Source organism: Myodes glareolus, chromosome 11 (genome assembly GCF_982192425.1).
Source record: "Myodes glareolus chromosome 11, mMyoGla1.1, whole genome shotgun sequence".
Taxonomy (NCBI): Eukaryota; Metazoa; Chordata; class Mammalia; order Rodentia; family Cricetidae; genus Myodes; species Myodes glareolus.
Window position 1 is genome coordinate 50,656,276 of NC_142036.1, and position 22,218 is coordinate 50,678,493.

Consider the following 22,218-nt stretch of genomic DNA (forward strand, 5'->3'; position numbering starts at 1 on the left):
CCATTTCCTAACAGCTAGTAGCTAGGTTATTAGATGGTGGAGGGAGACAAAATTTTATAGTGGAGGACAAGTTGAATTTAACCCTAGAAGAGCTAAAATATTGTATAGCGGGATGCCTTTGTCTGTCTATGCAATAAAGTTATGTGGCATTGAAGGATTAGTAAGTGCAGTTCAGTTTATTGTATTTGTCTTTTTAATTTTTGCATAGTTATAAAATTATGTTTTCTTTCAGTTTTCTAGCTTGTTCTATATTAATAGAACTCTGAAAAAGAGCCATTAAGCACTGTCATACAGACATTCTCCTGGGGTCTGGAGAGCAGCTGGAGGTAGTGCCTGTCAGTTACTGTCCAGTTTCCAGTGCTTCTCCAGGGCTGCCCTTGGGAAGAAGACCATTCTTGAGCTTTAATGTAGTTTCTCTTCTTCTGGGCACCAAGCAGAAGCTGCAGCAGACACCAGACCTCCTACTAACACGTGACTTTGTTTTTTTTTTTTAGAGATGCCTTCTTAGTAAGGTTGGGGGTTTGTTGCAAAATGGAAGCAACCTTGTATAGTTTTGAAATGGGAGATACCATTCTTTTTGCCTAGTCTGAAGCACTCAACTCTGTCACAGCACAATTCTCACATGGTCTGTATCTAGAGTGCATTCTGCCTGATAAGAATAGTTGAGCAGCTTGGCCTCTTAGCTGTGTGGTGCTCCATAGCCAAGAGCATCCTGCACCAGCTTGGCAGTTTTCAGCATGAGTATTGGGTCAGCAGAAGGGCTAAGCAGGAAGGGACAGACGAATGTAACCCCTGCAGCAGTGGCTTGTAGGGGCTTGGCTGCCTGTCTTTGAACACACGGTTTAGGAGCAGTTTCTGACTTGACATATATTATTTGAAAGTCGTTTTTAACCACTTATTCTTGTTTGTAAGGTACAAATGATCTGTCTATCGCTCTTCGTTTCCTTGTTTTAAGATAATCTCTGTATGTAGCCCACAGTGGCCTCGAACTCTCAATGCTCTTACTTTTGTCCCAAGTACTGAGATCACAGGTGTATACCATCAACACATGCATGCACGTGTGTGTGTGTGTGTGTGTGTGTGTGTGTGTGTGTGTAAGTGACTGCACACACATGCACCTGCCTAAGTTATGTCCCCAACCTCTAAAGCAGCTTTATTTTTATACTTGCCTTTTGTTATGCATTGGCCATACAAACATGTCAGCTTTGGGCACCAATAATTTGGAAGGATAAATTTGGGTTTTAACTCTGCCATTCCTCAGGAAGATTGTGAATAGTAAAGAATTCAGCTCTCTAGATGTGAGATAGGAAGCCAGGTGGGATAGGAAACACATGCCCATAGTCTCAACACTCTGGAGGTGGAGGCAGGAGGATGAGGAGTTCAGAGTCATCCTTAGATACATAATGAGGTTTCGGCTAACCTGCGCTACATGAGTGTGGGAAATGGATTTGTAGGGAGCAGTGAGGGTAATAAGGTTGGTAGAGAGGAGAGAGTAGGAGGATTAAGATGATCAGAATGCATTTTATAAGTATATGAACTTGTCAAAGAAAAGCTTCAAGTTTTTTATGTATAACAGAGGAGAAACTGACTCATGCCTACCAGAAATGTCCCGCTTTTCTGTTCAGCGCCCCACTGTGGATGACTAACCAGTGTGTTCTTCTTCTCCACCTCACAGGGCTATTGTGGCGCTGGTGTACAACGTGTTGAAGGCCTTCATGGAAATGAACAGCACCATGTTTGATGAGCTGACAGCCACATACAAGTCAGATCGTCAGCGGTAACTTTCTAAAGCTCTTTTGTCTGCTGTGCATAAGGCTCCAGAGTCCTTTCTGAGCTCTTTGCTGAAGTTGCCTAGTTGCCCTCAGATCCTAAACAGCAGCCTGATCCACTCCTGCATACACATTAGCTGTGTCCTCATCAGTGTGCTGCCCGTAATGGTGTGGTTTTGGTGGACCTGCTGCTTTTCTCCCCTTGTTTCTGTTGTACCACAAGGTTCAGAACCTGGCACGTAAGTGGACTTTCAGGCCCACTTCAGGGAGCCGTTGGGTTCCAGTCAGTTCTCTAGGCTGACTGCTTGCCAACTCACTCCAACTAAAGTTGGGCTCTAATCTAGGAACCAACAAATGCATTACAACTTAAAACAACAGTTGAAAAGAACACAAACTTTATTGATCTAGTATTAGCAAAAAGTCCTTCTTGATTTTATTCACGATTCTCCCATTGTATTTTTATTATATTAAAATAAATTATATACTATATAATAATAATATATTAAATGTTGAATATAATTGAAATTATTATTATTTTTCAAGGCATGTTTTTTCTGTGTAGCCTTGGCTATCTTAGAACTCACTTTGCAGACCAGGGTGGCTTAAAACTCAGAGATCTGCCTGTCTCTGACTCCCAAGTGCTGGAAATAAAGGCGTGTGCCTCCTTGCCTGGCCCAAGTTTTGTTTTAAGTACAGTATGTTCAACTTGCTAAAGAATGCTTTTTTAGGTAGGGTTTCGGTTGCTGTATACAGACACCATGACCATGGCAACTCTTAGAGAGGAAAACATTGCTTTCGTTTCAGAAGTTTTACTCCATTGTCATCATGGTAGGAAGCTTTCTAACACGCAGGTAAACATGATACTGGAGAGGTAGCTGGGAGTTTTACATCTAGATCCCAGGCAGCAGTCAGAGAGACACACACACAAGGCCTGGTTTGAACATTTGAAACCTCAAAGCCACCCCTCAATGACACACTTCCTCCAACAAGGCCACATCTCTTAATAGTACCACTTCCTGGTGATCAAGCATTCAAATCTCCGAGCCTGTAGGGTCATTCCTACCCAAACCACAGATGTAATGAAGAGATTAAGGAGAGCACAGAGCTCTTGGTGGTTGGTTCTTTGACTAGACTCTGATCACAGGAAGGCGAATGCCAGCGTTGTAGGTCATAAAACGTGGGTGGACCTTAAAGAGTCCCAAAGTGGGCATGTGGAGATGTTCACACCTGGGATTTTGCTGGACCTCATGGAAGGATGTTTTCTGCTATTGTTTTGCTTCTTTGCTTTCCTTATTTAGAATGTGTTACTGTGTTTTACTAAGGAAAAGTGCAATGGGTAGAAAGGTTTGAGAACAAAGAACCAAGGACCATGGCAAAGACTGCTTTTAAGTTACAGGATGTGGTTTTATGGGAAACGGTTTAATCACAGAATATAGTTTTAATTATAGTATTGTTTTTAATTACAACATTGAGATAAATGTCAATTCTGTATTACGCTTGGAACCAAAATAACTGTTAATTCATGACATTACCAGTTGTTAAAAATTGCTAAGTTTATAATGACCCTCCATGCTCTACAGTTAAGTTAAAATCTTAGAAAAGTTATTTTTTTTTAAAAGAGCTAAGGGGACTGGAAAGATGGCTCGGCTGTGAAGAGGATTTGCTGCTCTTTTGGAGGACCCGGGTTCAAGTCCAGCACCCACAACAGCTCCCAAAACTTGTAGCTTCAGTTTCAAAGGATTTAACCTGCTCTTTTGGTCTCCTGTAGGGTTAGACACGCACACGATGCACAGACATATGTGCAGGCGAAACATATCCATACACTTTAAAGAGGGAGGGGAATTAAAGGCACAACGCATAACACGTGCCTGTTAGGGCAACAGAGACCCTATAATCCTTATTGTTATTGTAGTAAACAGGGAGTAAGTCTGGGTGAAATCTTAGTAAGAATATTGGAGGAGCTTCAGTGTAAGTAAGTGATAGGGTGTGCCTGACTTAGTATGCACACATACACAATCACACACACACAGCCTTATTGCAAATTAATTGATCCATCTTGAACGAATTTTCTCAATGAAGTTGTTTTGTGATCTTTTATTGTCTAAGCTAAATAAATCAATCACTTGAAAATAGACGGAATTAACTAAGGGATTAGGAATAGACAACTGTGAGGTTGACCATTCTTAGGCTAGAAGGCTAAGGCGGTTAATAGTAAATGAACTTCCTTAATGAAAGTTGTTTTTATTTATTTGTTTATTTAATTTTTACAAGAATGATACTTTGCCAAATGTGCAAAAGGCTGTTCTGAGCTGATACAAGTATTGGCTTCTCCACAGAAGTGAGTAACTGTTAATTAGTAATTGAACAAGGGTATCTGGGGCTGCGATGAAACAGCGAAATATGAGGTTTTACTTGTTGATGGCAGGAAGTTGATGGTTTCAGTTCCCAGCAGATTTTTAAGCATTACAAATGAGAATGGTGGGTGGAGTAAGCTTTGACACTGTTGCGCATGGGCGCCAGCACTAGTGCTGTGTGAAATGACGGGAGGAGAGTTTGACAGGATTCCCAGCTTTTCAGGGCGCTGAAGTCTGAAAATTCCCACCGACAGCGAGAACAACTAGGAAAAATAAGGCTGGCACTGAATGCATCAGAGATATTTAGACTTTTGGTACAGATGTGGTGCACATCTCTAATCTCAGCATCTGGGAAGTGGAAGCCAGAAGGGCAGGAATACGGGGCAGTCTGGGTTACATGTGACAACAAAAAAGTATCTAGATTTTTTTTCCAATATATAGTTGCATTTATATGAAAGGCCAGCAAAAGAAAGTCCATAGACACAACAGACCTGGGTGCCAGGATCTGGAGGAAGAAGTGGGCAGCATGATTTCTTCTTTGGGGATGATGGGAATGTTCTAAGCTGAGACTGCAAGTTTTAAAAACTAAGTTGTCAATATGAAAGTAGTATGGCAGCTCAGTGTACACTCATCTGGAGAAAGAAAGGACACACAGGACAAATCACATTGCACACTGTAGAGCCGATGAACTGAGGGAGCAGCTTCCATAGAAGGAGGCGATGATGTCATGACGCCAGCTGCAGTTCAGGGCAATGTGAGCTGCCACCGGATGACCTGATTTCGGTTGGTAGAGGTTCCCAAACCCTTGCTTTTCTCTCTGCCTCTGCCAGACAAAGAAGTCAGAGGCATTAAACCTTATATAAAATTTATGTCTGTGTACTGAAACCAGTGTTCTCTGAGACCATTTGTTTAGACTAATATTATCTTCAGATTGTACTATCAAACAAGTGATAATTGCCCAGCCACTTGCTTACAACCTAGAGTCTAGAGTCTGGAAGCCAGCAACTCCCTTTCTAGAACTGGACTCACTCTAGAGTGTAACCCTCTTCAGCCTCCATCTCCTTCTGTCTTTATTAAAATATTAGTTCGGCTTTTTGCCTTTTGGGAGGAGGTATATGTTCTCACTGTAGCTTAGGCTAGCGTTGAACTTCAAGTAATCCTCCTGCCTCAGCTGTATGAGTGTGGGATCACATGCTAAAATTTTCTAAAGTATTTTTTTTATTTTTTCTGTCCATAAATATTTTGCTTGCATATATGTATGTGCTATATATGTTTGTCTGGTGCCTGCAGAGCCCAGAAGAGGACTTTGGAGCCCCTAGAACTGGAGTTACAGACATTCATGAGCCACCACCATGTAGGTGCTGGGAACTGATTTTGGTCCTTTGAAAGAGCAACCCTCGGCTCATAACTGCAAAGCCTTCTTTCTAGTACCTAAAATATTTTTCTGAATAAGTTTAAACTTAATTTAAAAATAAAAAATAATCTATAATGATTGGATACTTTTCTGATGTCCCCTTATGCCCTTAAATGAAGTTGTTCTAGTTCAAAATTGCTACTTAAGTTTAAAGACTTTTTGTTTGAAGACAATTATGCCTGCTGAAGTTCACACTGTTAAAATAGTTAAAATAGCAATCATAGTAAACAAGGTCTTAATTGCCAGAATATTAATTATTTAGTGAAGAAGTGATTATGGTATATGATTCAACATCCTTGCAATTGCAATGGGAATGCCAAATTGCTTGGTTTTCTTAGAACTTTTGTTTCGCTTTGTTTTGTTCTTTAGTTCAAGGAGAATGAAACTTAATTTTTATTGGTTTTCTGTTTAAAAGTTTATTTTTATGTGTATATTCATATACATAAAAGGCACATATGTGTTTGTATGTGTGCCATGTCCGTACAAGGGAGATGGACAGAAGAGGATGTTATTTCCCTGGAACTGGAGTTATAGATGGTTGTGAGCTGCCATGAGGTTGCTGAGAACTAAACCTGGGTCCGCTGGAAGAATAGCCAGTGCTCTTAACTGCTGAGCCATCTCTCCAGCCTTATATTCTATTGTTAGAGAATTTAATATAACTTTGCTAAGTATTAGTGATTGCTGAAATAGTGTTTAACATTGGAATTCCGTGCAAAGTCACATTGTCCATATTTCTCTGAATAAAGAGTTTGCTGTTGCTGAAGTGAGATATGCGAGGACCAGTTGCTTGAGTCTGGGGCAGCAGAGCTGCTGTGTTTAGGAATGGTTTGAACTTGTGGTTTCACTGTGTTATCTTGGTCTACTTTTTACCAGTTCATTGCAGTAAGCGAGTAATGAAGTGAATTAGGTTGGTAGATGTGAATTCATGTGATGAAAAATTTTAAATAAGTGTGAATGTTTTTAATTTATAGTTTTATGTTCTTTGATTATGTACTTCCTACTTGATTGATATTAAAGCATTTGTTTTAAAAATACTGAAATTTCCAAATGTCTTTGACAAAATTCAATTGCTGAACCTATTTTGGCTTATCCAATTGTGGTAAACTTTGCCAAACAATGTAGTCTGAAGTTCTGGAAATCCCTGATAAATTGGTATTTAACCAAGTTTAAAGGCTTGTTCACTTAAAATTTTAATACACCATAATACCAGTATCCACAAAGTTTCATGTAGATCATTAATACAATCTTATATGTTATATAAATATATACCATAAAATATAAATACACTTTGATCATATGTTTTCAGAAATGACCAATTTCAGTGTGCATTGTATGGGAAAACTGGACACAAATGAAGGAGAAAATGTATTTTCTTGATCTTGTCCCTTTTCTGTCAGTGTTGTTCCCAGCATCTCTTTTGAGTATTTATTTGGGAACAAATAGAAGGTTGGGTTCTAACAAGGTCCTGAGCATTTAGAAGCCACCAAACACTTTGGTTTTAAGATATATGATACTAGAAGCCATTTCTATTTTTCTCAGTAATTGTATACTGTATTATAATTTATACTGTATCTGCAGTTAAATGAATGTTAATGTAAACCTTAAAAGTCTTGTTTTCTACTCTGTATTATTTCTATGTCAGTGAGAGTGTCAACATAGACCCCATATGAGGGAGAACCCCAAAAGGATATCCAAAGAAGCTTGCTGCCAGTCGCTTCAGAGCCACTAGGGCCTCTGTGCGGGAAAGGCTGTTTCTGGTGGGCAGTCTTACCAAACCTTACCAAACAATGTTGACACTGCTTTTTGTTTCTTCCTCCAGTGAGAAAAAGAAAGAAAAGGAGCGTGAAGAATTGTGGAAAAAATTGGAGGATCTGGAGTTAAAGAGAGGTCTTAGGCGCGATGGGATAATTCCAACTTAACAGCAATCTGACAGCGACATCACTAACCCATGGGGTCACATGCTTATGTAGTAGAAGGATGGAGCAACAGTTTTCTGTATTGTGCAACTTTACAGTAGATTTCACATTTGTCTCATTATTACAGCAGCACTGTATATACCTGTCTCTAAGTAAAGGAAACATAAGGACTTCAATCCAAAGTTTGGACAGTAGATGGACTTCTCAGAACTTTGCAAACATAATCATTGTTCTAACCCTCTTAAAAAAAAGAAAAACAACAAAAGGTCTTCAGAGATCTGTTGGTGAAATTGCTATGTTAAAATTCCATTATCAGGAGTTCCTTATTTATCACTAGCAGAGAGTATGATACAATTTTCAAATGTGAACAATCTTAAATTTAGCTTGTCTTTCTGCTAAGCTGTTAAATGTATTTATAGTAAAGGAAGAAAAGATTGTCATTCTTTATAAGTTTGTATAACACCCTCCTCTGGACAGCTTGACTGTAATTTGGCATCTTTTCCTTTTGCACACCTTCATGAGTCAGATGTCCGCGTGGAATGGGGCAATGAATTACAGAGGTCGCTGGTGAAATTTGTCTGCTGGGTGAGCATCCTCCCGGTGCCCAGGTGTTGCCGGTACTCCTTTAGTTTTCAGATCAGGAGTAACAAGAGAGGGGGTGATAAGCATAGTAGCGAAGGGAATGTTGGGCTGCGTATCAGATATGGTAAGTCCAAATCAATGTCTTGAATCCTTTGAAAACAGGCGGCGGGACGCGCAAGGCCCCAGCCCCTGCAGCACTGGCTGCAGTCGTCATGGTGCATCCAGAGCAGAGACAATTTAGACATGTCAGAGAAACGTCCTTTCCCACCCTATGAAGTGAGAAAGACAGAACACTAAGCATATAACCATGACATTGAGCACCAGGACTACGCATCCAATTGGGAACCGAGTGGAGCAAACAGCGTGAACTGTTTGAAGTTGTTGCCTTACTTTCTAATATGTACTTATAAAGTATTTCAGCAAAAGAGGATGCAGCCTCTGGGAGAAACAAAACATGTTCCAGTGTTTTTTTGTAGATTCTTGTTCAATAGCTCACCACAGCGCCAGCCCTGTTTTTAGCCAGAAAGGATTCAGGATCAACATTATGCATTCTGATATGGATGCATATTCCTAACTACTGTATTTGTTACCAAAAGTGGTTCTACAAATGCTACTGAAAAAAATCTGGAAATTCCTAATGTCCTGAGTATTAATAATAAAGTTTAAAAAATACTTTTATATCAAAGGTGCATCGTGACCAAATTGTTTAAGAAATAAAAACAAAACTAGGGCTATACTCTAGATGTATCTTATTGGCTCTCTGTTCTGTATTAAAGGAAGAATCTTGCTTGATAGGCAAATTGCTGATGTACTGGTGTGCAGTATGTACTTGCCCAATGTGGTTGCATTGCTGTGTACTGACAAATATGTGTTGGGGGATTTGTTTCCTGGGAAGCTCTTGTTCATTAGAGACAGGGCTGAATAACCCTGAACCATCATGTCCAGCAGTGTTCATGACGTAGAGCTGATTCTGTGTTCATATGTTGAGTTGTGATCGTAGCTAACGTGAACACATGAACTGTTGTTGCTCTCGTAGAAATACCATATAGATATGGGCTTGTATATTTCCTTCCTTTTAAATGTAAAGTAGAATATGCAGCTTTGTTGTTTGCAAGAAAAAGGAGGGGAAAAGCCATTGATTGACCTTTCTCACTTATGAAGTGTTTCCAGATTGTCGGTCACAGTGTGTACATAAAGTAAACTAATGATGGATAATGTTTTCATCTAGGTACCTTTGGTTTTTTTTTAAATGCCTTTGTTGATTCTCAAAAGGAAACACAGTGTTTTGTTGTTGTTGTTGTTGTTGTTGTTTTATAAGGTGTGAGACCTCCAAGTACAAGATGGTTCGGTGGAACGCATAGGGTTTTAGAGAGCATCCCTAACAAGGAGGGTCCCGTGTTAGAAACGTGCTGGAGCAGAGGTGCAGGTTCACATACTGATGCTGAGAATTAAACCCGTAGCCCATCTCTTCTTTTAGCTTTTCTATTTTAGCCGTTACTTTAGATTTTCATTACACGTATCTTTGATAGTATAAACTTTGCTTGCCGTAACCTGTGCCCCTCGGGATGAAATGTGCTCATTTGAGATGAGCGAGGTCAGGACCCCTCTCTGCACCATGTCCTTGTCCTCTGAGCTGAGGGCGAACAGTGCTGGCACCCTGTCTGTCAGTTTTGTCTGTTGATCATTCCCAGCTGAGAAGAATAAAGCTAAGCTTTAGACTATTTAAAGATTTGTGATTAGAGCTGTCTAAACTCACAGGGCAACTTCTGAGAAAAAACACTCGTCTTTCTTTTTAACTGAAAGTGACAATGTGACGTCTGTCATGTTGTGTGTGGTAAGGAGAAGCTCGCCCAGGTGACCTGATTGTTGCACTATGTGACATATTTAAGGACATACTTGCTGCGTTTGCAGCAGCCCCCTGTCTGACCTTCCCTGGGCAATCCTGCTGTCGCTTTCGTGAGTTAACTATGACAAACTCAGCTCTGTGTTCTATTTTGTTTGCTTCATAGTTTCCAGAACTATATATAAATATATTTTTTCAATAGCAAATATTGTAGTTAGTGAGTGGTGACCACTCCAACCTTATCCCTACCATATTGGTTTCAGGGATAAGACTTAGAGTGTCCTTGGGAAAAAAATTTAATTTTAAATTTTGTGATAGAATGATGCTGAGGCCGCAGGCTGCAGGCCTGCCACGGCTGTGTGGGTGAAGTGATCGTCTCCTCCGGATCAAGCGTACACTCCTCATTGCGCCCATGTCCCTGGTGGTCCTCCTCATTGTTATTGTTCTTTGCAATTTCGATTACATTTTGTTCTTCCTGACATTGACTGTTTTTTTTTTAAATAAAATAAAAAATAAAGAAATAAATAATCCCCTGAATGTGACTGGATGTGCAGGAGCAGAGCAAGCTCCTCCTCCTTGGGCTCTTTGCCTAGGTAGCAGGGTCATGTGATTCTGCACCTTCTATCCGTGCCCGGTGCAGCAGTCCAGGGTGCAGACAGACCTAGGGAGTGCTTGGAATCGCACCTGCTATGCTGAACACACAGCCCTAGGCTCAGTCACATTATGGAAAGGGAAATAAAGTATACTTATAGCTTTAAAAGCTGTTTTATGTCTTTGTGGGCATGGGGGATCAGGGGGGATGGGCAGTGGGGAGATGGGAGGCTGGTGTCAGCATTACGAAGTTTTCTTTTCGTGCTTTGTTTTCCCTTTTGATTGGTTGTATTGATCTGGCCCAGGAAATGAAGAGCTTCTCTCCTTTGATGTTACTCCAGAGTGATGGTCGCCTGTCGCAAGAAGGTGGCAGCAGGTGTGGTCTGTGGCGTTGTGTTTGCACAGGGATAGCTTTATTTTTGTATTCCGGCTCAGCTGCTTCAGAGCGGAGTTAGGGGATGAGCCATAAAGGACTTTTGTAATAAGTATATCAGCAATGCGTTTTATATTCCTCTACATTTAATTTTGAGAGCCTGAAAGGATTTTGCATCTCAAGAGGAAGCTGAGCAGACCTTGAGTTTAGCGGAATGTTAATCTGTGCTGCTTCTTGTGCACGGTAGCGGCCGTAGTCTCTCCTGGAAACGAACACCCCATATTATGATGTCTGTGAATACAGGTTTCCTTTCCTCCCTTCCTCTCTTTCCCGTCTCCTCTATTTTCTTTACCAGCCATTCTTCTTTTTTTTTTTAAATTACTTACTGTAAATAAGTTGTAATCTAAACCTCATGTATCAATGGGGGACTTTCAAATATAAATATTACCAATACATTTTCTGGTTGTTGTCTGGTTTTTGATTGTCCCGTGAGAATGACATGACCATTCCCTTTGGTTTGAGGATTTCACTCAGCTCCAGCCTCCCCTGGTTATTTCTCAGTTCATTGTTGTAACAGGAGAGGGCAGCAGACATTCATTTTCCCTGCTAGGAGGCTGCAGTGCTTGATTGGTTTTGAACCTAAATGTGAGCAACTGTGTTATTCTTATTTTTTTAAAGAGCATCTGTTCATGCACAGGTGTGAAAACTGAACCATGAATATGAAAAGTTGCATAAGAAAATTATAAACTGGTTCAACCAAACAATGAAGACTTCTGATCGACTTTAAAGTTAAAAATGCTCCAAAATGCTTTCAGCCCCGTTGAGCCATACTTCGTCCTTTTCAAAGGGCAGACTGTAAGCGGAGGCTCATACATTGGAATTAAATGTTTATCTTTGAAAATGATTTACTCTGTCAGAGTGTAAACAGACTAAGCCATGTGATCTTGCCCTCCATGGCCATGGAGAGACTGCACTGTGGGTGTCCTAATAAATAAGCAACAAAGGGTGCAGGAGCCTGGCAGCTTTTCTCTTGTGTTGACCCTGTGGCCTTTGGAATCATATTAATATGTTTAACTGAGTTTTGAGGTGTGCTATCAAGCTTCAGTTTTGAGAAAGTTTATGTCTAGGCGTGTAGGACACTGGGTTGTGGCCCAGTGGCTCTCACTGTAACAGTGTTCCTTTAATTTGTTCTCCAGTGTGCAGCATGGGACAAGATTTGTGGGAATGTCCCGCCTGATCCTCCAGTGTCACTGGGATATCTCGAGGGGAGGGGAGGGCGGGAGAGGAAGCACCGCAGCAGAACTGGCAGAGTTTATGCTGGCCTTGCCCTGGAGTTCAACATGGCGTTCCATTTCCTCCTCGCAGGACTTCTTGGCCTCCTTTCGACAGCTGGAATAGGAAGCTGCCCATGCTTTGAGGCCTGGCCCAGCATCCCTTTCATCATGTCCTGCTGGGCCAGCAGTTGCACAGCCTGCTCAGAGTGGGAAGTGATTTGTACGCCTTTTAAACTTGCTGCCGTGGGGCCCTTTCTGTGCAAAGCATTTGCATTCTGTGGGGTTTGCTCTTCTAGCTAATTAGATTGTGTCACATTTGGGATTGTGGAACTAGAGTGTTTCATAGTTAACATGAGTTAAAAAAAACGGAAGTCCTTTGGTTCCAGTAAGTTTGTGTTTTGAGGCGCAACATTTGTAGCATCTGATGACTTAAGAGACAATTTCAGTGTAATGTGTAGTTCTTTGTATAATATTGTCTCCTCCCTGTAAATGCTTGTCAGAATGGAGCCAAAGCACAGACAGTCTAATTCCCACTTCTGCTTTGTGTAAGCAGGGTGTCCTGAGGGTCTCAAGTGAGGACAGCAACGGGAAGTTAAATTTTCATTTTTTTTATGACTATGATACATGGTCATTACAGAATTCACATTCTTGAAAAGGAAGGTCTTTTGTTTTGTTTTTTTTAACATAGGGTTTTATTATGTAGCACTGACTGGTCTGAAAGTTATGTAGATCAAGCTGGCCCTGAACTCCAGAGATCTGTCTGCCTCTGCTCACCGGGTGCTGGGAAAAGGATGTGCATCACCACCATAGCGAGGCAAAAGGAAGGATCCTTATAATCTAAAGAATCACCTTTGTTTCTCATTTTCTATCTCAAGCTCCCTCCCCCCAAATATGTCCTCTTCAGAGCTTTATAGTCTCCATGCCTCCATTTTGGTCCACAGCTCACTTTGGATGATTTCCTTGTGTGTAGGTTAGGTGGGAAACCAGATCCTTGGTTTTCCACCCCAGGCTTCTTGTCATTTTAGCAGTGTTGTGGCAGAGTGGACAGATTGTGAACGAGCAAGCCCCGGCCTGGCCTGGCCTGGCCTTTCTCTCTCTTACCCCGTCTCTGACTCCCTGCTCTTCCACCTTGAGCTGACAACAGCAAGAAGGTCATCCCTGAATGTCAGCACCTTCCAGCCTGCAGAACCATGAAAAATTCCTCTGCAACTGCTGGAAGTTTCTTTTCTTTATAAATTAGTGTCTGGAATACTGTGGCCGCTGCACAGACAGACTAAGATACAGACCAGAAGCGTAGATGATGCAGCAGCCCCTTCGTGCCCTCCTCTCTGATGGCCTGGCTGCTCACTGTCTCGGCGCTCTGCCCTGCACAGTTCACATAAGCAGAACAGAATCATGCAAGGTGTGACCTTTCGGGAATGGCCTTTTCACTTAGCATAATATTTAAATTTTCTTATGTATATGATTGTTTTGCCTGCAAGTATGCCCGTGTACCATATATGTGCCCGGTGTTCACAGAGGCCAGCGGTTTGGGATGAACCTCTTAGAACTGGAGCTGCAGGTGGTTGTGAGGCACTGTGTGATGTAGGTAATCAAGCCCAGATCTTCCGGAAGAGCAGTTAGTGCCCATAACTGCTGAGCTATCGCTCCTAATATTAGCATGATATTTTGAAGATCATTCATGACTGACTAATCTTTCATGGGGTGATAGCATACTTGGTTTTTATAGGTTGTGAACATTTAGATTGTATCTACCTTGGTGCTGTCACGAGCAACATTATTGTGGACATTTGTTTGAATATCTGGTTTTGAATATTCTGGGTACATTAGTAGGGTCAGATTGTTGTTTAACATTATTGTGTTGGGATAGGGGCATACTTGTGGAAGTCAGAGGACAGTTGAGGCAAGTGGGTTCTCTCCTTTGACCTGGTAGGTTGTTGGAATCAAACTCATATCGCCTGGCTTGCGGCAAGTGCCTTCATTCTCTGAGCTATCTCGCCAGCCCCGCTGTTTAATGTTTTGGGGGCTGTCAGGCTTTCCCACAAGAGCCAGACTAATCCCTGTTCCTACCAGCAACTGCAAGGCTCCACTTTCTCTCCACCCGAAAACCTGTTACTTCTGTGTGTGTTTATTATAGTCTTAACGGGCAGGCTGCTCGTGGGAAAAAGATGTCTTTTTTAAAGTTCTTTCAAGTAGATAACCTCAACTGTTCAATTTTTGAATTTACTGGCTCCTAGCATCTCTCCTCACTTTTAAGGCTTCATGATAACTTCCTTCTTTTATAAACTGATTTTACTTCTAGAATTTCTGTTTGTTTTTAGAGTTCCTCTCAGTTGAGATCACCTATCAATTCATTCATGTTTTCCTAAACATCGCTATGCGTAATTATAACTGCCATAAAATTCTCGTTTTAAAATGACCACATCTGAGTCTGGCAGCAGCAGTGTACGCCTTTAATCCCAGCACTTAGGAGGCAGAAGCAGGTGGATCTCTGTGAGTTCGAGGCCAGCCTGGGCTATAGAGCAAGTTCCAGGACAAGCTCCAAAAGCTACACAGAGGAAACCCTGCCTCTAAAAACAAAAACAAAAAAGTTAAGAAAAATCCAGTTTGAACAAGGGAGGCCACTTGAAAAATCTCCAACAGGAATAAATGGCCCAGATGTCTGAGTTCTGCATCGATAACAGATTCAGGACTGCTGCCTGAGATGATCGAGACTCAAAGGATACTCCAGACAGGACTTGATTATAACTCTGAATTTTCTTTAGGTCCCCATAAGATTATCAGCACCCCCAACCAGCAGGAAGTAGCCTGAAATACTATGCCCACATTCCCAACAAATGGACTATGGGTATTTTCCTTTGTTAAAAAAAAAAAAAAGAGGGAAATGGTGTGGGAGAATTGTCTGTATTCTGTCAATCATGTATTTTAATAAAATGCTGATTGGCCAGGCAGGAAGTATAGGCGGGTCAACCAGACAGGAAGTAGAGGCGGGGCAGTGAGAATAGGATAAGGCTAGGGAGGAAGAAACTCCCTCCGCCATTCCTGCGCAGACCACCGAAGAGGCAACATGTAAGCTGTCACACTGAGAAAGGTACTGAGCCCATGTGGCTAACATAGATAAGGATAATGGGGTAACATAAGTTATAAGAGCTAATAAGTAGCCTGACCTAATGGACCAATCAGCTTTATAACTTATAGAGATCTCTGTGTGGTTGATTTTCCTTTGGGGCTTGCCGGCTGTGGAGCACTGGGCGGGACAGATACCCCAAGAGCCGGCCCGTCATGTTACACATCGCTATGTGTAATTATAACTGCCATAAAATTCTCGTTTTAAAATGACCACATCTGAGCCTGGCAGCAGCGGTGCACGCCTTTAATCCCAGCACTTAGGAGGCAGAAGCAGGTGGATCTCTGTGAGTTCGAGGCCAGCCTGGGCTATAGAGCAAGTTCCAGGACAAGCTCCAAAAGCTACACAGAGGAAACCCTGCCTCTAAAAACAAAAACAAAAAAGTCAATATCTGATTGGTCTCAGGATCTTATTTAATTTTTTTTTTTTTTGAGACTTGGTCACTTATTCCTGGTTCTCTGTATGGTACAATCTGGAGGTTTTGTGTAGTTACCTTGAACATTACATGATGATAACTTTGGATTTGTATATATTCCCCTGAAGAATGTCTATTTTTCCCCCAAGCAGATAATTAACCTAGAAGAATTGAGACTGCCAGTTCTGAGACAACAGTGCCAACCTCAGTTCACGTCTTTAACCTTCCCTGGCGTTCGGTGCATGTCGGCGTTGTGGCTTAGTCTTAGATTCTAGATTTGTACCCTTTCTTTCTACTCACTCTTTTCTGGGCTATGCCTTGGTTTCTGTGCCTGTGAGCATTGCTTCTGGGTTCTTCTGGCCAGAAACACAGGTTTTCTAGTGGTGTTTCACTTGACAGGGTGGTTACTCTCAGCCTAGAACCCATAAAATTTAGAATTATACCCAGTAGCATTCTTGCCCCCTAAGAGTTCAGTCCTCTCTAGTGCTTCCCATTTGCGTTCCTAGGTCCTTCTCACCCAGCCTACTTCTATGGCGTCGTCTTCTACCACTGTTGGACATTATTCTTAGACCCCGTCCTGTGGAGCCTGTCCCTGCTTCAGAAGTTCTTGCCTTTGATGTCTTTTTTTTTCTTCCAGAAGCCAACCCAGACTTCAGTTGTTTGCTTAGTTTCTTCAAACCTAGGAGAGTCCCCCTTTGGAGCATTGCTAGACAGTTGCTTTTTAGAAAGTGTCTTGCATTGGGTGCTTTTGAGACTCCCCCTGATTACACTGAATTGTATGGTACTTGGAGAATGCTTTCAGAGGTGACCTGCATGATCAGGGGTTACTCCTGCCACCGTGGGGTGACTGGCGATGTTAGCCATCATTTAGTTAAAGTTTTGGCCACAAGACTTTCACTGTAAAATTACCATGTTTCCTTTTATATTTACTGAATACTTGGGATGCTGTGTCTGTGTGTATAGACATTCAGGATGGAACTTAAGGCCTTATGTATGCTAGGTAAGCACTCTGCCACTGACTTGTAGTCTCAACCCAAGGGAAAATACTTCTCAGATTATGTTAATGTCCTCCTCCTTCTCTTTATCTCTTAGAGGTTGAACCTAGATCCTCAAGTGTGCTAGGTAAGCATTCTACCACCAGGCTGCACCTCCAGCTCATAACTACCCATTTCTGCTTAAGTTTTTGTTCATTTTTGTTGTTATTTTGTTTTTCAAGACAGGGTTTCTCTGTGTAACAGTTCTTCTGGCTGTCCTGGAACTCGATTTGTAGATCAGGCTGTCCTGGAACTCACTGAGATCTGCCTGTTTCTGCCTTCCTAGTGCTGGGATTAAAATGTATGTGTCACCAACCTGCTTTGTTTATATTTTTTTTTTTTAGTTGGAAGTTCCAAAAGTGTTTTTCTGTTTCTCTGGTTCCTAATACATCTATTAACTAAATTTTTTTTTCTGCAAAGCGGCATAGTGGCAGGCTGCCCTTCTTAACTGACCCCTCTGGTAGCTCCAGCCATAGCAACCACCAGACTGCTTTCCTGCCTCTAGTTTTCCCAATTCCCAGGTGTCATGGGAATGGAGCCATGGTATCTATAACAAACTAGTGGGCTTAATAACTCAAGAAGCATGCAGATGGCGTGTGGTGTGGGTCAGAGTCTTGGAGCAGAGTTCGTCAGCCTTTCCATGCATGCCCCTTTCCATGCATGCCCCTTTGCTCCCATGCTCCACATGCCTCGGTTGCTGCCACTCTGAGAGTTTTACTACTTACAGCTGGCATTGGATTGGTGGTTGTTGGTTGGTTGTTTAGAAAATCCCTCAAAGTAAGCCTTTTTTTTTTTTTAAAGAAAAAAAGTGTACTCCCTGATTAGCTTGCAGCTATACCTTATTTTGAAGGGTGTGTCCAATTTCTGGATTGTTCTGTGTGATCTGGTGAATGATGAGTTTATTGAGTTTATAGCAAGCAAAAGTCAAAGAGTAAGTACCAAGAAGCAGAGAAAAAGAAAAAAACAGACAGACAGCAAGGCATCATCAAAGCAGGTACTTGAGTGATCAACAGAGACAACTGGGGTAGCCTGCTGGAGAGAACAGACAAAGGCAACATCATCAAATCAGGGGAACCAGGGGAATAGAGGCAGGCAGGGGCGTTCCTGTTTGAGCTTTCTTTCCAAAAATGAATTTCTACATGTTCCTCCTGCAGGCATTTTTCTACAATGGGATAAACATTACATAAGTGTTAGACTCTGTTGGAAATGATCGACCTTCTAGCTGTTTGCAAGGATGCAATGTTTTTTCACACTGCTAGTTATGAGCCCGGGCACCAGCCTGACCCAGGCCAGGGGCTTTAGAAGAGACAGGCTTAAACAGCATGGGACAATTTGCCAATATGATTTACGGGTTGGTTATTTGTTTCTGAGACAGTCTCATGTATCCCAGGCTGGCTTCAAACTCACTTAGTAGCTGTGGTTAACACTGAATTTATGATCCTCCTGCCTCTGCTTGCTAGGGGCTGTGCATCACCCTTATAGTTTGTATGGTGTTGAGGATTGGACCTAGGACTCTATGCATGTGAGGCAGGCACTCCATGATCTGAGCTACATCTCCAACCACAAAACCAATTTGAGATTATCTACTGGGCGTTCATCAAAATGAAAAAGAGTCTCATCAAAGAACATTCATGGGCAGTGTTCACAGCATGAAGGAAGTTCAGAGCAAACATCCTAAGCTCTCAGTGCGCTCAAGGCATTGTATTTGGAGGATTAAACATCAGAGTGACTTTGATTTCCCCAAAAGGAACAGTAAAAAGATAGTGGGACAGTGCTCTTAAAATTAGCGGACTGATGAAATGGCTCATGGGTAAAGGTGCTTGCCACTCAAGTTTGGCACCCCAAGTTCAATGCCCATACATAATGACGGAAGGGGATAGCTGGACAACAAAGTTGTCCTCTGGCCTCATATGCATGCCATGGCACGTGTGTGCCTGTGCACACACACAGCTTTAAACAGTTAAACATTTAGGACGGGGATTTTCTACTTAGAATTCTATATACTTTGAGTTCACTTGCATTTTACTTAGGCTTAAATCTGCTTGAGGCTATGCTCCAGCAAAACAGAAGGTAAAGCAAGAAAATGGAAGGCACAGGATCCAAGAAACAGTGATGCCCCCTAGGAAGGAAACAAAATAGTATGGTGGGTGGTAGGCCTAAGAGTGGAACCAATGCAGACTGGAGCAGAGGAAAACTCTGGAAGCCAAAAAAACAAGCTACAAGGAGAACTTGGAGGCAAAAAATGGTGTGTCCGTTCAAAGGGGTGGATGCACTGAAGATGGCAGACAGGAAGTGACGGCTAGCTGATGGAAGACTCCTGGAGAAGCAGCTTTGTCGGAGGGAAGTGCAAAGATAGCCTCAGACCAGCGGGGCTCTCCACCTAGACACACCACAAGCTCTGACCACTGCTTAATAAAAGTAGCGATGACTATCAGAACGGACATGGAGAGGCATCGGGAACAAGAGAGCTGCATCCTCCGGAGGTAATGTCTGTTCAATGGCCACATCAAGAAGTCACAGTGCAAGCAAATTGGAAATGTGGGAGTAATTGCTTTCCACTTGAGTTCAAATTAATTGAAAAGTAGTCAAAAGACGAGAGGGATCACGTATGTACATCTGCATGTGGAGGCCAGCCTGCCACCTCGGCTGTCATTCCTCAGGAACTGCCATCCTTGCGTGGTGGCACAGGGCCTCTTACTAATCATGGGCTCACCAGTTAGGCTAGATGACCATCAAACCCCAAGGATCTGCCTATCTCTGCCTCCCAAGTGTTGGGATTGCCAGCGCATGCCACCATGCCGAGCATTTCTCTGTGTGTTCTGGGGATTGAACACGGGTCTTCACGCTTGTTTGGCAAGCGCTTCACCTGCTGAGTCATCTCCCCAGCCCTGCAACTTTGTCGTTTTTTGTTTGTTGGTTGATTTTATTTTTCAGCTTGTTTCTTTTAGTGAGCATTTGGAGTATCCAGAGGTCTCAACGCCCTACAATGCATAGTGGCAGTGTTTTTCTTGATAACTTCTCAAAATCTGTGCAAATCTTTCACGGACGTCGTATCACTTAATAAAAGCCACACCTTAAGGTGCTTTAGAGATAAATTCTTCTCAATTTTGGCTCCTGTTGATGTGACTGAGTTCCAAATTTTCTGTTGGTCCTTTGACCTGATTACAAGGCTGTGTGAGGCACAACAATGTCTCCAGAAGGGACTCCGGTGTACGAAGAGCTGTTTAATGGCAACTGTCTTTTGGGTCAAGGATGAAACTGTTGTCCTGGCCTTGTTATCCCATTGCCATAGGCACGTGGCTCTGAATGTCTATATGCCTTTGGGGGCTCAGTGTCTGCTGAGTAATGAGGATGAATTTTCTGGAAGCCATGGATATAGATTATGGGGCTTCTGGAAAATATTACCATGTAATTGACTTAATTGTTTTCCTTTTGGGGGTGAATAGGACCCAGGGATCCCAGAATAATTTTTAGGTGCTGTGTGGATACTGTTGGGTGCAAATGGCTTTTGGAGGGGATAGGGATGGAGCATCTGGAGGTGGTTTTGTGCTTCATGATCGTAACCCATCTGGAAACTGACTACCCAGAGGGACTTTGGCCCACTCCCCACATGCTTCTTCCAGCAATCTGACCTTTAGTAGAAGGAGTTGTCTCATGATAACTGTCCCCTGTAGTGGCATCTAGGGCATCTAACCATCCAGACACACGATAAAAAAAACCCTCGGAGCTGGAAAGCCCTTCTGGCAACCATTTTCTGATTCTAACAAGCCGAGTCGTCATTGGAACACCATGGCCTTTGTCCATTCCCGGGGACACATCTCGAGGATGAACCTGGAGATTCTGGCTCAGTCATACTGTGCAACATTTATCCTTGGTTTCTGTACCTGGAACGGTTTTTCCCTAGCAAATTTCAAAAATGGCAAATCCATAGACATGTTCCCTGAGGAGCGTGCCTATCTAACTTCATATGCATCTCAGGAGCTTAATTTAACATGACGTTGCAAACACCAGCAGCATGACCTTTTATCTTGGTGTCCTTCCGTCTCAATGGACTGACCGAATCATTCTCTGCACAGGACACTGCCACTCTGAGTGGTACCATAGTTACTCATTGGTGTAAAAGCAATGGAAGGAAGGGAGGGAGGGAGAGTTTGCCTTGGCTCCTGATTCCAGGATGCAGTTCGTCCTGGTGGGGAAGTCAGGATGGAGAGGTCTAAAGGCTTCTGCTCACATTGCATCTACATTGAGAAGCAGAGGGGGAGAAACCGTGCTTAGCTCACGTTTCCTTTTTATCCAGTCCAGCACCCCAGCCCATGGGATGTGCCACTCCCTTCAAGGCTGGGTCATCCAACCCCTACTAATGGAATCAGGATAGCCCCAAGTGCGTGCTTGCGAAGGCCACACAACATTGGGCGTTGCCATTTCTTTTTAAGGTGAGGTCTCCCACTGGCTTGGAACTAAGTACACTAGTCTGGCTAGCCAGGGAGAACAGGGATGTGCAGCATTGGGATTGCAAGTACGTTTCACTGTGCTGGGCTTTCTTCCCATATAGGTTCTGAGACCTGAGCTCAGGCCCTTACACTTGGCATGCCTGTACTTGAGCGGCTGAGCCATCTCCTCGGTCTTTCTCTTTTCTCATCTATTAGAAAGACTCTTTTCGTGGGTGGCTACTTCATTGTAGTTATTTCTGACAGAATGTCCAACTTTCCAATCAGTTCATCTGTTTCTTTTTGAGGGTTAATTGGAAGCAGGTCTCAGAGACAATGTCATCGGGTAACCACATTCTCAGTTGTGGTAAGAAACAGATCATCTTGAAGCATCTGGTTAAAGAGAAAATGCCAATTCTTTAAAGAAAGACTCAGACAGTTCCCTATTTTTCCTACTGTAGTGGGGAACTGCGGGCAGGCCTGCTTTTCGCCTTACCCAGCTCCCGCACGGCTAGCTTAGTCCCGAAATAACAACACACAAATTGTATTCATTTAAGCACTGCCTGGCCCATTATCTCTAGAGAGTTAGTTACTGACTAACTCTCATATCTCGATATTAACCCATTTCTAATAATCTGTATAGCACCACGAGGTGTGGCTTACCGGGAAAGATTCAGCATGTCTGACCTGGTAGCTGGCTCCATGGCGTCTGCCTCATTGCCCTCTTCCCAGCATTCTGTTCTGTTTACTCCACCTACCTAATTTTCTGTCCTATTAGAGGGCCAAGGCAGTCTCTTTATTGACCAGTGAAAATAACACAATAGACAGATAACCCTCCTCCATCATCCTACGGGTGTAGATTCACTTTTTGTTAATGCTATGCCAGTTTGTCTCTGATCATCAAGCCTGGTGTGTAGATTGTTGAGAGATCAAAGCAGGCTGGGCGGCAGAGGCAAATTGTTTCTTTGTCACTGCCTGTCCTGCATTCTCCCAGAGTGGGGTTGATTTGAACATATTCTCTGCCACAAAGACTCAGTGAATATGATCCTTACAGTGTTAATCATCTTGAGATGAGATCATCCCATTTTCAGATTGACTT

At 42.6% G+C, this 22,218-nt stretch overlaps 1 protein-coding gene across 4 annotated transcripts in view; it reads left to right on the forward strand.

Annotated features, from left to right (window-relative positions):
- Positions 1-11,297, forward strand: part of Ppp2r5e (protein phosphatase 2 regulatory subunit B'epsilon) — a 145,292-nt gene extending 133,995 nt beyond the window's left edge. For 3 of the 4 annotated variants that reach the window (XM_048415378.3, XM_048415376.3, XM_048415379.3), the window contains exons 13-14: positions 1,676-1,777; positions 7,357-11,297. In XM_048415378.3, coding sequence (XP_048271335.1) covers positions 1,676-1,777; positions 7,357-7,456 — 202 coding nt within the window. In that variant the 3' untranslated portion in view covers positions 7,457-11,297. The remainder of the gene's footprint in view (positions 1-1,675; positions 1,778-7,356) is intronic. The other variant, XM_085697526.2, reaches the window with a different exon arrangement.
- Positions 11,298-22,218: the final 10,921 nt, after the last annotated feature.